At 38.2% G+C, this 15,214-nt stretch overlaps 2 protein-coding genes across 2 annotated transcripts in view; both read right to left on the bottom strand.

The window, feature by feature from the left end:
- The window catches only part of tmem248 (transmembrane protein 248), a 286,123-nt gene that overhangs the window by 126,753 nt on the left and 144,156 nt on the right, over window positions 1-15,214 (bottom strand). The gene's annotated exons all lie outside the window — the stretch shown is intronic.
- doc2b (double C2-like domains, beta) overlaps window positions 1-15,214 on the bottom strand; it is a 143,995-nt gene that overhangs the window by 75,738 nt on the left and 53,043 nt on the right. The window contains exon 2 of the mRNA XM_033978453.2: window positions 10,766-10,845. Coding sequence (XP_033834344.1) covers window positions 10,766-10,845 — 80 coding nt within the window. The remainder of the gene's footprint in view (window positions 1-10,765; window positions 10,846-15,214) is intronic.

Raw genomic sequence — 15,214 nt, 5'->3', positions numbered from 1 at the left:
CCATTGACTGAGGGAGAGTGAGGAGCTGTTGCCAGGTAACCAGAGCTGAGTCAGAGGCCCTGTCTGTGACTCCTGTGAACCTTCCACTGCACGCACACACACACGCACACCCCCCCCCCCACACACACACACACACACACACATGTACAGATACAGGCACGTGTCATAACCTGAGTGACGTTACAATGCAGAGTTAGTGGTATGAACCTGTAGCTCTTGATTTTGGACGTACCACTGGCGAGTGGGAGTCACACCTGTTAGAGCAGTGCTACTGCATTCACTGTGTGGTGTTCACAGCATTAAAGAAGACCTATTGTGCTTGTGTCTGCTATATATGTTATGTGTATATGTTATAATCTATGACATCTGTGGATCATTATGTTATAATTAGCACATTTTAACTCGCAATATTTATCTAAACAACTTAATAAAATAAACAAGTCCAGTGAGTTTTGCATCAGAAAACTGCGGTGCTCAATGGGAGCTGAAGAGCCATGAAGTTGTGACGCTGCTGTGTGTCGCATATCACAGATTAAGAAAATAAAATAAAATAAGAAAATAAAGTGGATCGACAATATGGCGTCTTAAAAAAAGCGATTAAAATTTGATCAAACATGCACAAATCACTCCAAATACTATAACTATATAACTATAAGAGAAACATCTATAACATGGTTAAAAGCTTCGAAATGTAAATTTTTCAGAATAGGTGTGAGTTAACTCGTATAAAGCCACTGTGCAGTCCACTACACAATTTTGTCCCTCTGAGATGAAAGATTACAGAGCATGGGAATAATCTAGAGTTCAAAATCGTGGGCCATAGGTCTAACTGTGAGAAAGGGACAAAGATTAAACTAAGTACTGACGACCAAAGATGAGCTGCGACTGAGATTTGGAATGTTTGATATTTTGTATTCTTGTTCACAGAGTGAGCCCTCCTCTCACTGCGTCTATGAATAACCTTTGTCAAACATGTGGCCAACAGTAAACACAAGACTCTCCTCAGAGTAAAAGCAGAAGAACTCAGCCATGAATGAGGGATGGGACAAGCACCACACAATTTATTCATTATAAAATCGACCCAATCTCAAGTCTCATCTTGTCAATTCTATTCCGTTCCATCTGTACCATGAACGGGACCTCCCCTTTTCCCTTCCTTTCAGTCACCTCCACCTCTCTCTAAAACCTTCAAATTAGGGTAGAAATCAAGGCGTAATAATGGACACAGACTTGAACTTTAACAGCCACATCAATATATCTTATGGTTTAAAGACCTTTCAGCTGCAATTACAGGGAGCAATTTTTTGACTAAGAGCGTCAAAAAGGAAAGTTACTTATTAATCATTTTAATACATTGTTTTGGGTGAATATAGCCTTTTCAAAATAATAAAAGTTAACACAGTGATCTAAATATGTTATGTGTTAGCAGTTAATATCCCCATAGCAGTGAAATACATAACACTTTAATATGTTCTATGATGGATTTTAATGTAATTACTCTATTAGTAATGTCCCCATCAATAAACAAATGCTGAAGTGCCTTGACAGCACGCTGTCAGCTGGGCTGTAGATAACATCCATAAATCAAGATGGCCCCTGCCCACTACCTGCCAGATCCATGCCTGCCAGATCTGTGCCAGGTCCACTCCCTGGTGCCCGTTCCAATCTCAGACAGAGCTGACGACAGGCCTGTGTCAAACTGCACTATATCAACATGTTTAAGAGGAGAGTCAATCCAACTGCTCTTTTGCCACTGTCAGCCAATCACAATCTGCTACCTGTGCCTTTCAACCAATCAGCAGTCACACCAATAAATCCCTCTGTATCTCCCCAGCTTCACCATCTCATACAACACATTCTTTCATCAAAGTGGAGATGCCTTTACTCTCTGGTGTTCAAAGTTTTTCTACAATCTCTCACTTGACTATAATTGTGTGTATACATTAAAAGACACATGAGCTGTTAAAACACTGTTCCCTCATTAAAAACATACCTGGAGTTGAAATTCACCTCATACACGCTTATTTCATTAATTCCTTTAAGCCTAAAAAAACACTCTGCTTCAATGTTTTGCATTGTTTTTAAGTGCATAAATCATCACCAGGTATGCTCTACACATTTATGCCATCAAATTGCATTCACTACTACTGCACTTATATATATGCATGTTACTTAAATTGATATTTTTAAATTTCTTTTAATAATAATAAATGGTCACATTTTCATACAGCGCTTTTCCATCTTCAAGGCACTCACATTCATAAACCAGTGTACGCGCACACTGCAATGCCAACCTGTGGGCCAGTGGATCTGACCTCTCAACCAATGATGACGACGACAACAAGAGTGGGATTCAAACCACCAACCTTCAAATCAGTGGACCAACACTCAACAACACCAACTGAGCTACTGCCGTTGTTGTTGCCTTCTACTGCTGCCAGTAGATGGCATGCTAACATCAAATCCAAGTAGGGTGGCACTGATGCTGAAAAATGTCTGTTTTCTAAAGAAGTACCATTTAAACCAGTAACAGTATAAATAATTATAAAGCATTTGTACGACATACCATTCATTAATACCACTATCGCTTCAAAATAAAACTCATTTGACCCAACTTAATGAACACGTGTGACTAAACCTATTTGAAGGGGAGGTATTATGCAAAATAAACCTTTTTAACACTTTCTACCATGTTCTGGTGCTGTTCGCTCATCAAAAACATGCCAAGTGGTTTTAGATATCATTCATGTATATTTGAGTAATTTAATAATTAGCAATCTCTGTGTGACATAAATTTGGTTTTGAAATGTGAGGACTCAACAGTGAAACAAATTTGGTCACAGTAGTATATGTGGACTGTAAGAACTGTCACTGTTTCTGATGGGAGAGGTTGGTCCTGGGAGTATTGCTGCTAAGGATGGTTCGGGATTACATTAAACATTTAGGATGAAACACTTTGCAGTTCGCATTAGCTTCAACTCAATATAACAGGACAAAATTGTATTGATCCACAAACTCGTAGCACCTCATGAGGGTAGGACACAGCCACATAAATAATGCTGGACATTCTATTACACTGGGATATTTGTGATAGATAGTATTCTGCAGATACATCCTTCTATAAAAACTGCATTTCAAGATAAATAGTTCTCCCATTGTCCATGAAATGGCACCGTCCCCAAGGAGCTGAGCCAGAGGAGCAGTGCACAACTGTTTACATGACAATTTCATACATTTCTTCATGTTAGAATGGCACATACAGCAGTGAAATCTGATGGTCTCATGCAAACTGTTACAACAACTGCTGTATTGACACTCTATTTTATATAAAATACATTAAAAGGCCTCCACTGGGGAACTGTGCCTCAGAATATAGGTCTATCAGTTCTAATATATTCTCAGTTTAAGCGAACAAATTAGAATTACTACTTTGCGAGGATAACTTTGAGATAAAAAAAAAAAAGGCCTACATTGCTACATTGTTCCGCCGTGTTAAAGAATGCCTAAGATTTTATTATTAAAAATAGCATCAAACCGCAGACATGTAGACCAAACCAAAACGATTCACTACAGCCACGTGTACTGTCACACCCCCAATGACAAATAATCATGTTTATATATTCAACCAGTAGAAACAGGAATAATGATGAGATTTTCGGCTCTTTTATGGATCCGCTCATTTCAAAGAGCCGTTCAAAAGACTGGCTCTTTTTATATTTATTCAGAAGCTAATGTGAGAACTCATTTTAACCACAAACTAATCACAGAGAGAAGTGACCAAGGCTAACATTTGTTTAAAATTCAACCTGAGAGTGGGAGTGTGTTTATCCTGAATCTAAAAAAATGAGATCCAGCTCCAACCGTTCACATCAAGGAACCGTTCAAAAGAGCCGTCACATCACTGACCAGGAAGTTGTTCTTCCTCCAGCATTCACATAAATACGCTCTCTGGACCCTCAGTCATCCTGCTGTCCAGCTACAACCCTTATCTACTCCACAGATCTTAAGTGCTTTCAATTTTTGTAAATGATCTAGAGCATCAGGTATCATTGTTTACTACAGAGCCTTCATGTCAGAGGTTGTGTCAGCACCGGGGACTAGCTCTGGCTCGGTTAGCTGCATTATTCATTCTCTGTGGTTTATTTAGGCATAGTATGGCCGACAAACACTTGCTGATGAAAATATCTTGGCGGTGTTGCTGTCAGAACAGTGGGTAGTGTGATGGTGCGATTCCCTGCGTGTGCCAGAGAGGGGGCTGCTCATTTGTGCCTGGGTCTGAGGAGAGGGGAGCATATGGAGAGTCACAGCGGAGACGGCCCCACAGTGCAGCTTTTACATGGACGTACACACACACATATGTTGGGTTTCCATGAATCTTGGGGCCATTACATTAACTTACATTCATTAACCATAGTCACTACTTGCCTAACCTTTAAGGTCCTGTATTACACAATTGACTAGTGTAAGCGTTAAGCTTTTTGTGTTTTGTTTTATTCATACATGTTCCACCTTGTGATGTCATGAAGCAGTAGTTTTTAAGTTAACAACTACCTTTTACCTGTAGTTCAGTAGAGATTGGCAATTCGAGGGCTGAAATTATCCAAATGATTCTAGTGAAGGTGTATGGAGTTCATAAACACAGAGAAGGATTTCCTATTTTACCATATGGAACAGTGTTTTCTGTTTGAGAGGAGAACACAATACTTTACGAGTATGTGAGTCTGGTCACTACTGAATCTGATTTCTGATGGGTGTGATTGACAGGTGGATAAGCCAATCAGAGATACGCATGGTCTGTCATTACTAAAACAAATATGGCTGCTTATGATGGAAAAAAATCACACACAAAAAAAAAAATCACAGAGGACTGAAAAAAAAAAAAAAAAAAAACAAATCTGCAAAATCAGTGAGTAAAGAACTAAACTGAAAGCTCCTTTGTTTCACTTGTGAACAATGAAAATAAATAAATAAATAAAAATTTAATTGCATAATCATGTTTGGTTCTTGGTTCTTTGGCTTGAGACATGACAGAAGGAGTGGTGACCAGACTAATATTCCTCTGCATAAAAAAATACAAAGATACATACATTCCAGCCACTTCTGCCTGTCCCACTGGAACAAATGAAACTGTCCATGGTGCTGAATTTTAGCTGGATTTGCTTGAGATTTTTTCCACTAATGCAAAAGGCTCAAGGGTTGTCAAAAGTGTTAAAAATTAGATCAATACTTAAACTAGTGTCAAAATTAGATATTTATTTGAGAAAGAATCGATACTCAAAAAAGATACATTCGCAAGACAGAAATGAACCTTTGCTGAATATCTTTATTAGAATGATCTTGAGCTGTATCAGAGCAAGTATAAGACCATTTAGACTAGTATAAGCCCATGGACCACTATAAATCCTACTTGGACCACTGCGGGATCACACAGAAAAGGCGACGTGGTAATAAAGAAAAGAAAAGAAAGTACTGCCATTTAATGTTGATCACAAATCACAGTATATTGTCTAAAGAAAGAGTGTTTTTTACTATCATTGTGGACTGAGTCTATTCCTCAGTATCGAAATTGAGTTCGACATTTTAGTATCATTACAACACTAATTCTGACTGACCACTGGCCTCTTGACAGCTGCCCTAACCGTGTCCATCGTTAGGCTTTTTGACACTCACAAAATCAACATTTGTGTTCTCATAATAATTACACTCTTTTTCTCAAACAATAATTTCTTTGAAAATCCCACTCACGGCATTAGCATAATCAATCTTAACACCATTCTAATTGAGTCATTTTTAATAATCTCTCAGTAGATGGAAGAAACGAGTGATTAACCAGCGCTTTGCTTCTTTTTGGCTCATACCCTCCAGATTCACAACACCAAAAATTAAATCCATCCTCAAATGTTGTCATGGCCCCCACTGGGTATTTCATGGCATTATTAACAGCCTGTAATTACCAGAGGAGTAGACACATTCTGCCTAAAGCGCCAAGCCTAACGGACACAGAAGCAACATGTCAACAGCTTCTGAAAGTGAGGATATATTGTCTGAGAAAAGCTCTGTTTCTGTGTTTAGTTCACACCATTAAAACTGTCATTTCACACGCACTGGTTACACAAATGTTTTTTTCTTTATTTTGTTTTTATATTGAATTTGAATTTATTTTATAATTGTGTCTTGCATACAAATACGCCCAGGCCTTTCATGTGCTTATAAGTGGGGTTCTTCCGATACCGCAATTGGTATCGGAAAAAGCTCCAATACCGCACATTTTTCAGGTATTGTATTGGCAAGTATTCACCAGTACCAAATCATTGATCCAATACAACTCTATATTTTGAAATGAGAAGCTGTAGATACAAGCCCTGCTAATGTTACCGCTAATGCCCAGTGTATTTTAAATGTGGACTGTGGAGACTCTGTAGATGCTTCAAATGTACTGATAATGATGGAAAAGACACTGTTACCTCTTTGATACCTTCATTTAGCCTTTGGACTGGACACTGAACTTTTGTCAAATTACAGTAAGAGCGGAGACTGAAACTGCCCAATTACAGTGCTAACGCATCAGCAGTTCATCATCAAGACCACTATACATTTGACTAATACTTTAGTCCTCAAAATCTTGTAGATTTTCACTAGTGTTAATTTTTGCTCTTGTACTGTAACAAAATTGAGAAGCATTACTTTACTTCTTTACACTGTGCAGTATCGGACTGGTATCAGTATTGGCAAATACATCAAGGCCAAATATCATATTGGATGGGATTTCTTAAAATGGTATTGGAACAACACTACTTACAAGAAACCATTCACACAATTCAATAGGCCAGTTGGCAGACATGTTTTTAAATATTTACAGACATGAATGGCCTCATTTAAATAGGTCTGCTACTTATTCCAGGCTTTACAGACAAATAATGCCAACTTAAAAGCATAAAAATGAAACAAGCATTTTGTCTTGTCCTTGTTACACCAGAACGTATCAAGTCCATTATAAAAAAGACAATACAAGAGAAACAACAGAACTCACTTGATTTGTCTGTTGTTAATGTTCATTTCTTGATTTAGGGACAGTTGTGAAATAACCCCCAGGTTAATATAGAGTGAGTTAATATGAAAATTTTAAAACCAAAAATGATTATCCTGACAGCAGCAGTTACAGAGAGAGGGGCAACAGTTTCTCAATGTAAAGTGAATTGGAGCCACAGCCAATGGAGCCGGAAGTGCACCAATGCACACTTCCTATTTGGAACGTGGCGGCTAGCAGGTTACCTGTGTCCATATCACTAAAAGTCTATGATTCAGTCACTTCTCTTCAGAATTGGACACTAGCTTTGGTCTTATTCTCCTGACAATGCATGACAAAAGTGTTATAAAATACACACTGAGAATTTTTTGTGACGCATTATAATTTTATAAGCATATGATCACAATACAAACAAAACAGAACAGATCTCCTGACCTCATAAGCCCTCCAACCAAACAGCTCCAGCTAAAACATGCACTACAGACCCAACCTGGAGTGATGCTTTTAGAAGAGCTGCACACACAGCCTAGCACTATGTTCACTACATTTGCCTAAGAGCATTAAAAAAGACATATTGTGCTTGTGTCTGCTTTATAGCTATAATCTATGACACCAATTTATCTTTGTTATAATCTGGACATTTGAAATTGCAATGTTCATCTAAAATCATTTAAAAATAAAAGAAACAGTGAGCTATCAGGAGCAGTTTCCCACCTGACAGCATGAATCACTCTAAATACTTCTGAGGGTCAGTGAGAAGGAAACAACTATAAGAAAGTTAAAAGCTCTGAAAAGTTGATTTTGCAGAATAGTTCTCATTTAAGAGACAACATATAACTTGCAACTCCAGTTTCTAAGGTTTTAAGTGGGATTTGTGGTGCTTAATGTCAATCTGTTGTGGCCCACTATATTTACAGAGAGATTTTCCCAGAAATGTTTAGCTATGTGCTTGTACTAATTGCAACATCAATGAATTGTGCAAAACTGTCCTACATGTGGTAATGCTTTCTAGCTGCTGAGGTTGAGAGGTTTTGAGCTAAACAACCCAGATTTTTCATATTTTGATTTGTTTGGAGGTTAACGTTAACTTTTTCTAAATTTCAAATGGGAACGATACAGTACATCTTAACTTTGACCTTAGTAATGAAGAAGTCAGAACTAGACATGGAGAATCTGCATTTCAGTTTTAAGCAGCTTTAAGAAAATGGAACAGTCTTCCTCAAGATCAGATCAGACAGACCTCTGCTCAGACAATGTTTAAATTCTGTTCTCTTTAGCTGTGCTTATGACTGAATGTTTTTTGTTTTTTTTATATTCTGCACTCTTCTCTTTTAATATTCATTTTACAATATTTATATTTCCATTTGTTTTTTTTATTGTGATTTTAACGTCTTTCTTATTCTGTAAAATATGTATCAATTGTGCTATACAAATAAATTTACCTTGCCAAGACCTACACACCTCAAGTGCCTCTTCCTCTCCCTAACCTGTTCATACCACCCGCTCTCTTCCTCTTTGTCTCCTCGACTTCCTGCTGGTTTCGCATTCTGTAACTTCTCCTGCAAGACAGAACTGTGTCCTTTGAGGGGCAATGATGCTCTTCAGATCAAAGACACACTGCCGGCCTCGTATTGGTGACTGGCAGTGCTGGGAAGAAGACTTTGAAAATATATTTAGTTGCAGAATACTGAATACCCAAATTAAAATGTATTTCATAACATATTCCGATACAGGAGCCAATCAGAGTATTGTACACGGGCTTGCATTATTTTATAATGTAAAAAACATGACATATAATTACAAACAGCTTTATTATTGTTGCACTGTGATGTATTGACTAATTAGAGATGAAAAATCACACATGCACTCACTGCAAGAGCTGTGTTTTGTGTTTTGCACAATGAAGTACTGCCGTGCAGTCCTTTTAATTTAGGAAAGTAACAGCATTCTGAAAAGCACGAAGTGAAAAATTAACTGTACCAGAATACAGTTACTAAAAATACTATTCAGAATACATAATGGTGTTAAAAAGCTGGTGGGGTAAAGCTGATGATATAAAGCTGGTAGTATAGCACTGGTGGGATAAAGTTGGTGGTATAAAGTTGGTAGTATAATGCGGCTAGTATGAAGCTATTAGTATAAAAGACTGATGGTATAAAGCTGATAGTATAATGCTGGAGTGATTTTTGCATTTTTGAGAAATCTTTAATTATTTTTAAGATGCCATATTGCCAATTAACTCTTGTTCTCACCACCACTTACATATGCCCACTGTGATGTACTGCATTCTCCAATTTTGCTTTCTTAATCGGTGATACGCGTAGTATCATCAAAAAAATCTACAGCTTGCTACCATGATATGCTGTCTATCGGAGGTGCCAGCAGCTATACAGCTCTTTGTTGTGATGATGTCAGCTCCCATTGGGCATCACAGTTTTCTAACATGGAAGCAGTGGACTTGTTTCTTTTATTAAGTTGTTAAGTGAATTAATATTGTGATTTAAATTGTGCAAAATGTAGCATAATGATCTACATGTGTCATAGATTATAGCAATATATCAGACACAAGGACTTCTCAGAGCACTGTGGACCAAATTTAAATATCACTCACAGATTTTGAGGTAATAAAAAATAAGCATGTTTCTGTTCCGTATATCCAGACTGGGGCTGGACAATATGCCAAAAATGAATAACTTTTTTTCATATTCAACAACAGTTAAAAATGCTTTTGTCAATATCACTTTCATGAACATAAGCAATCGAGACATTTAGGGCCTCATTTAGGGCCTCAGTTATCAATCCATGCATGCATCCAAGCATGTGCAATTTGTGGGTGTGTTGCATGTGATTTACTATTGGGAAGTGCATATTATTTCTGCTGCAAAACTGATATGTAAATAAGAGCATTCAGCGAGTGCAAAAGTTAGCATGCCTCTGCACCTGAGGACTATTGCAAATGATGTTGTTGCAAATGAACATTTCCCCTACTTCAGGACATTTTTGCATGGTGGATGCGATTTGGATTAAGAAGTGAAAACTCATAACAGCAAGTTACCAACTTTATCCTTTTCACTGTGTTCATATGTGCATGTGTGCCCCTGTGGCATCAGAGCAGTGCAGAGACGGTAAGTATTTCCTCCACCTCAGATGAAGATGCCCCATTTTGCAAATTCAGTCACTCGTAGGAGCAAAACTGCACTGCATCTTTTTTGGCGTCTCTGTGAGATACTGTGCCGGGATTTTGCTCCACTTTTAGCTTGTTTAGCACACCAGTAAACACTTGATAAATCAATGCCATTTAAAACGTCAAATTACTTCCTCCAAAGTCTTGCTCCAAACCACGTGCTTTTATGACAGGGGATTGGCTGTGGACGTCTCAATACCTGTAGACTCAAGTTGATCACTGACCATTAGAAATGACTCAATCAATTAATTGCATAGCCATACATCCAGTGTATTGTCCCACATTCTCAAACATCAAGACTGTATTTCCTGTTGACTCCTCCCTCTAGTCACCTGTGTGTCTCTGTCAGCCAAGCAAACCCTGCTTGCCTTGCCTCTCTCAATCATCTCTCTATACAGTCATAATAATACACTTTCTCCCCTCGGGTATCCTGCTATTTCAGCTCCACCACCCCTTTGCCCCATCTCCAGAAGAGGCTGATACTTCTGCAGCAGCAAAAGTATCAGCCTCCTCAGCCTCTTCACCTCCTCCTCTTCCCACAGACGGAGTCTCACCTTGGCCTTGTTGATAGTGCAGTGCAGAGCATTGTTCTCCTGGTCGTACAGCAGGCTGAACTCCAGAGTCCCCAGAGTAGCTGCAAAACAAACAAAGAGTTTTAGAGGGCCTGTACGTAATATCCTCCCATCTAATTATAAAGTATTTCATTGTCTGAGAATCAGGAAGTGCATGTTAGCATGCTAGTTGTTCAGTTGATTCAAATCTGATTTGTTAAATTGTAAAAATTGCTTATAAACACATTGTGGTGAATAATTAGGATGCTCAGAATGGATGACAAAAGTGAGGAATCATTTTGGATACCACTACATGACATCACAAGGTGGAACAGAGCATTTTGAGCTTTACAGCAAGTGTGCTGTAATTTTGACAAAATAGACCACATGCTGTCTTTGTCCAATTTTATCTATTGCACTCTTGCGAGAAATAGCCAATGTGAGCCACTATACTATATGACACTTTGGGATGAGAGCTGATTGGCTGTGTGAAGGTGGATCACCCTGTTTCCGTCTGAAAAAGTTCTTCTAAAGCTGTGCTAATGGAAAAAAGATCCATGCATGTGATTCTAGTGATGAATCAAAGGGTTTGTGAGAGCAAGGGACTAGTTGGATAGATTTAAATACCTCCTGCATTCATAGTTGTTTGAGAATCACGTACACCAGCTTTAACACTGTATTTTCACATTTGCATAGTTGCATAATATTGTTTTAGTCAAAGTCTTTGTCAAAATAAAGTAAAAATGTGCTGTCTGTTCGATGTCTGATGGATGTTGTATCATTTGTACACTTTGGTAAAAAGTACAGTCAAATCTGCTGTAATTACTCACACTGTATTTTGAGATGACATTATGCTTATTACTGAGACGTATAACACATACACCACTAATGCACAGAAGATCAGATAAACCTTTATTTGTCTCACAATGAGGAAACTACAGTTGTTCCATGTTCCAAAACATACATACATACATACATACATACATACATAAAAAAACAAAAAAAAAAAACAGCAAAAGACAATTCAACAGAGAATAACATCTTTAAGTTCAAACTCTGTGGCCACATCTGCCATGGGGCTAATTCACAGAGATCCGGCTGCCATTCTGCACCAATTGCCTCTGACAACCTCTTGAACCACTAACCACTCTGTAGTTACATGCACAATGGCCGAATGTCTTGCTCATGGACAGAAACAGACACAAGACAATGCCAGTTTTGGGAATTTAACCATCTTGTGTGGGGGGCAGTACAAGAGTGACTGCTATGAGTTTACTTATTCAATAGATTTACAGATTATAATACAGCTTGTTCATACATCATCTGTGTATTTCCATAAGTCATACATTCTGAGCAAGTGTTTCTATTTCCTTCCTATCGCCTTTTTGCCAGGCATGCCAATAACAGAGATGGGAAAACTGGGAAAAATGGGATTTTAATTATTTATTTATTTATTTATTTTTTTTTTTTTGTATGCCTATGAATAATCCTAAATTAAATATTAGCTCCAAATTAAAATTTTGTGGATTTGAACAGACCGTAGAACAGAAAAAATACACCCCAGAGCCTCGGATTTCAACCTCAGTAAGTCTATCATTATTTTCCTCACCCTGCTTTGGTTCTAGTTAAGTCGTGGTTTTATCTTGGTTTAGTCCAGAACTGACTTACAGTAGTAGCTCTAGTTTAGTTCTGAGTTAACCAGGACCAAAAACAGGTACTTTGCATAAGGAGATGTAATTTGGGTCAGATACATAGAGATATGTAATAGTTTTGAGAGCTTTTACCATGACCCTTTTTTTAGTCGATTAATCGGCAGGACACGTCTTTAGTAGGCCTGTCACGACAATGAATTTCAAAGCATAATATATATTGCTACAGAGATATACTGCCATACTATACAACTTTAGGCCACTTACACAAAAATCGACAAAACAGCACAATCCCAATAAACCATTTTTACAGTGTCATTAAAAGACATGAGCTGCAACAACTAAATAACAGCATCAATCAATAATTAGCCATAGCATGGTAAATGGTTTCATTTTTATATAGCACTTTTCCACCTTCAAAGCTCAAAGGAACCACCCAACGCATTCACACACACATTCAAACACGCACACAGGTGGGTTAAGTGCCATGCTTTGTGTTGTATGTAACAAAATACCCCAAATGTCCACACTTTTACAAAGAAAACATACACACAATAAATATTGAGAGCCAAAATATATTGAGTCACCTTTTCATATATTGAACAATCAGTCAACATAGCATTTATTGTAACAGACCTAGTCTTTAGTCTAGCAAAAATGTATTTCATCAATTGCAGCCCTGAAAGTGTTATATCCGACTCTAAGATATCGATAGTACTTGTGTTATTTTGCCTTTAGTAGCTCTACCCGCTTCTATGAACCTGCTCCTGCACTGCTTATGAGACTCTGTACTTATAAATGTGCTGTTTTGCTCTGTTAAGCTAATGGCTACATAGTTGTACACAGACCCCAGAGACAACAAAAGCAGAAATTCACTTCAAACGTTGATTTAGCTTACAACTATAATAACAATGTTCGGGTTTAAAATATTGAATGATCTTGAGCTGCATCAGAACAAGTATAAGACCAAATAGACTAGTATACGCCCAAGGACCACTATGGAAACTACCTGGACGACTGAGGGATTACACAGATATAAGGCCACATGGGAATATACAATGTTAAAAATCATGTTCTATTGTCTAAATAAAAATCATCAGTATCATTATTATTATCATTGTGGTATTAGAATCAGTATTGAGTATCGAGTCTATTCCTTAGTATCAAAATCAAGTTTGAAATCACACCGCGGAGACAGGTTGCACACACCCACCAGAGAAGTTGCACAGTGCATCTTTAATCATAACTGTTTTACATAATACCATGATACAGAGGAGCAGAGACGTGTGTGGGCTCGTGCCATAAGACAACACCTCCCATTCATGCACCGATTTAGAAACACATATTTATAAAACTATTTGTGAAGTTTGAGATCCGCTCCGGCCGCCTCTTCCTTCCCCACGCCAAAGGGAGCTCTCCATTGTCAAGTGCAAGATGTATACAGTATGCGCAGTGTTCACAGTTAAGCTCTGAGCTCTATTCACACGCATTTCACAGGCAGTTCACACACTCACTACGTTTACATGCACAGAGAACGCCAAGTGTCTTAAACAACCAAATTCAAATAGTCTTCACCCCCAAACCTGTGAGACCACTCAACAACAGGTCAAAGAATCAAATAGGTGTGAAAAGAGGCTAAGAGACGTTAAAGGTGTCTTTGTAGCTACAATTGCTAATAAAAAATATTATTAATATATAACAGACACAAGGACAATATGTCTTCTTTAATGTAGTGGCCCAAAATAAGTAATATGTGTGGAGAATCTGCAGTTTGTCATCACTGCTGATCTTAAATGACTGAATACATGTTCAAACACATGTCTAATATTTGCCTGGCTGTTTCTAGTCTGGCCTAGTGTCAGACTACCAGAGTACCAGGATCTCTGAAAGTCGATTCATTAATTTTGATAAATCTGTTTAAATTAGACTAGGCCAGTTGTCCGGTTTTCCTGGTGTGAATGTAAACGTAGTGATAATTTCCATGAAAACTGCCGGGTACAAAATGTTAGAATTCTCAACAGTGATCCCCATTCACACGCGCACACACACACACGGCTTATTTCCCATTTGAACTTTTCAAATTCTGACGTTACAGCTGAATTGAATTGTATGTAAATAATATGGCTCAACATGTTACACAATATTGTCCGATTTAACCTGTATAAAATGTACAACATAGTTTTCACAACCTTAACAAACCCAGTAATTCATTATATATCTTTTTTTTTGTGTGTGCTTTGTTTCAGACCAGTCACTCCCACACATTAAACCACACAACTGTTCACGTAATGGAGTCCCGCTGCAAATAAACATCCTTTAAAGACATTCTTTCTCTGGAGAGCTATTCTCTGACAGGAGAATCCCCCTGATCCTGTCCTGTGGATCCGGATCCCCTTCCCTCACTTGGCTGGAAAACCCAATATCTGGCTGGATGACCCCTACACCCTATCCTGGATGAGCCCCCTCTGTCCCTTAGTCTTGAGTGGGCTCGGACCCTACAGATTTGAACTTTATCTGTAAATGGATGTGCATTAGTCCTGAACACATCTACCATCCTGGTTTAGTGCTGGTTGAGTTAGGTTAGGTTTAGATCTCTCCTTTCCTGCAGTTCTCATCGAGGTTTTTCTTTTTCCTGTTTGTTCCTGCAGGAGGGCAAGGGGCGCTCTGAAACACTTCTCCATGTGCTTGTTTTATATGAATATTGGTTAATCTGTCTGTTATTGACCAATATCTGTTTGACTGTTGAACGTTCTGTTGTTTAAATCCATGATCTTGTTAAGCCCTAAGAGGCGACTGCTGTGGT

This window comes from Periophthalmus magnuspinnatus, chromosome 14 (genome assembly GCF_009829125.3).
Source record: "Periophthalmus magnuspinnatus isolate fPerMag1 chromosome 14, fPerMag1.2.pri, whole genome shotgun sequence".
In the NCBI taxonomy this organism is placed as follows: domain Eukaryota; kingdom Metazoa; phylum Chordata; class Actinopteri; order Gobiiformes; family Gobiidae; genus Periophthalmus; species Periophthalmus magnuspinnatus.
Note: the sequence above shows the minus strand (reverse complement) of the source record. Positions and strands in the feature narration are given on the sequence as shown.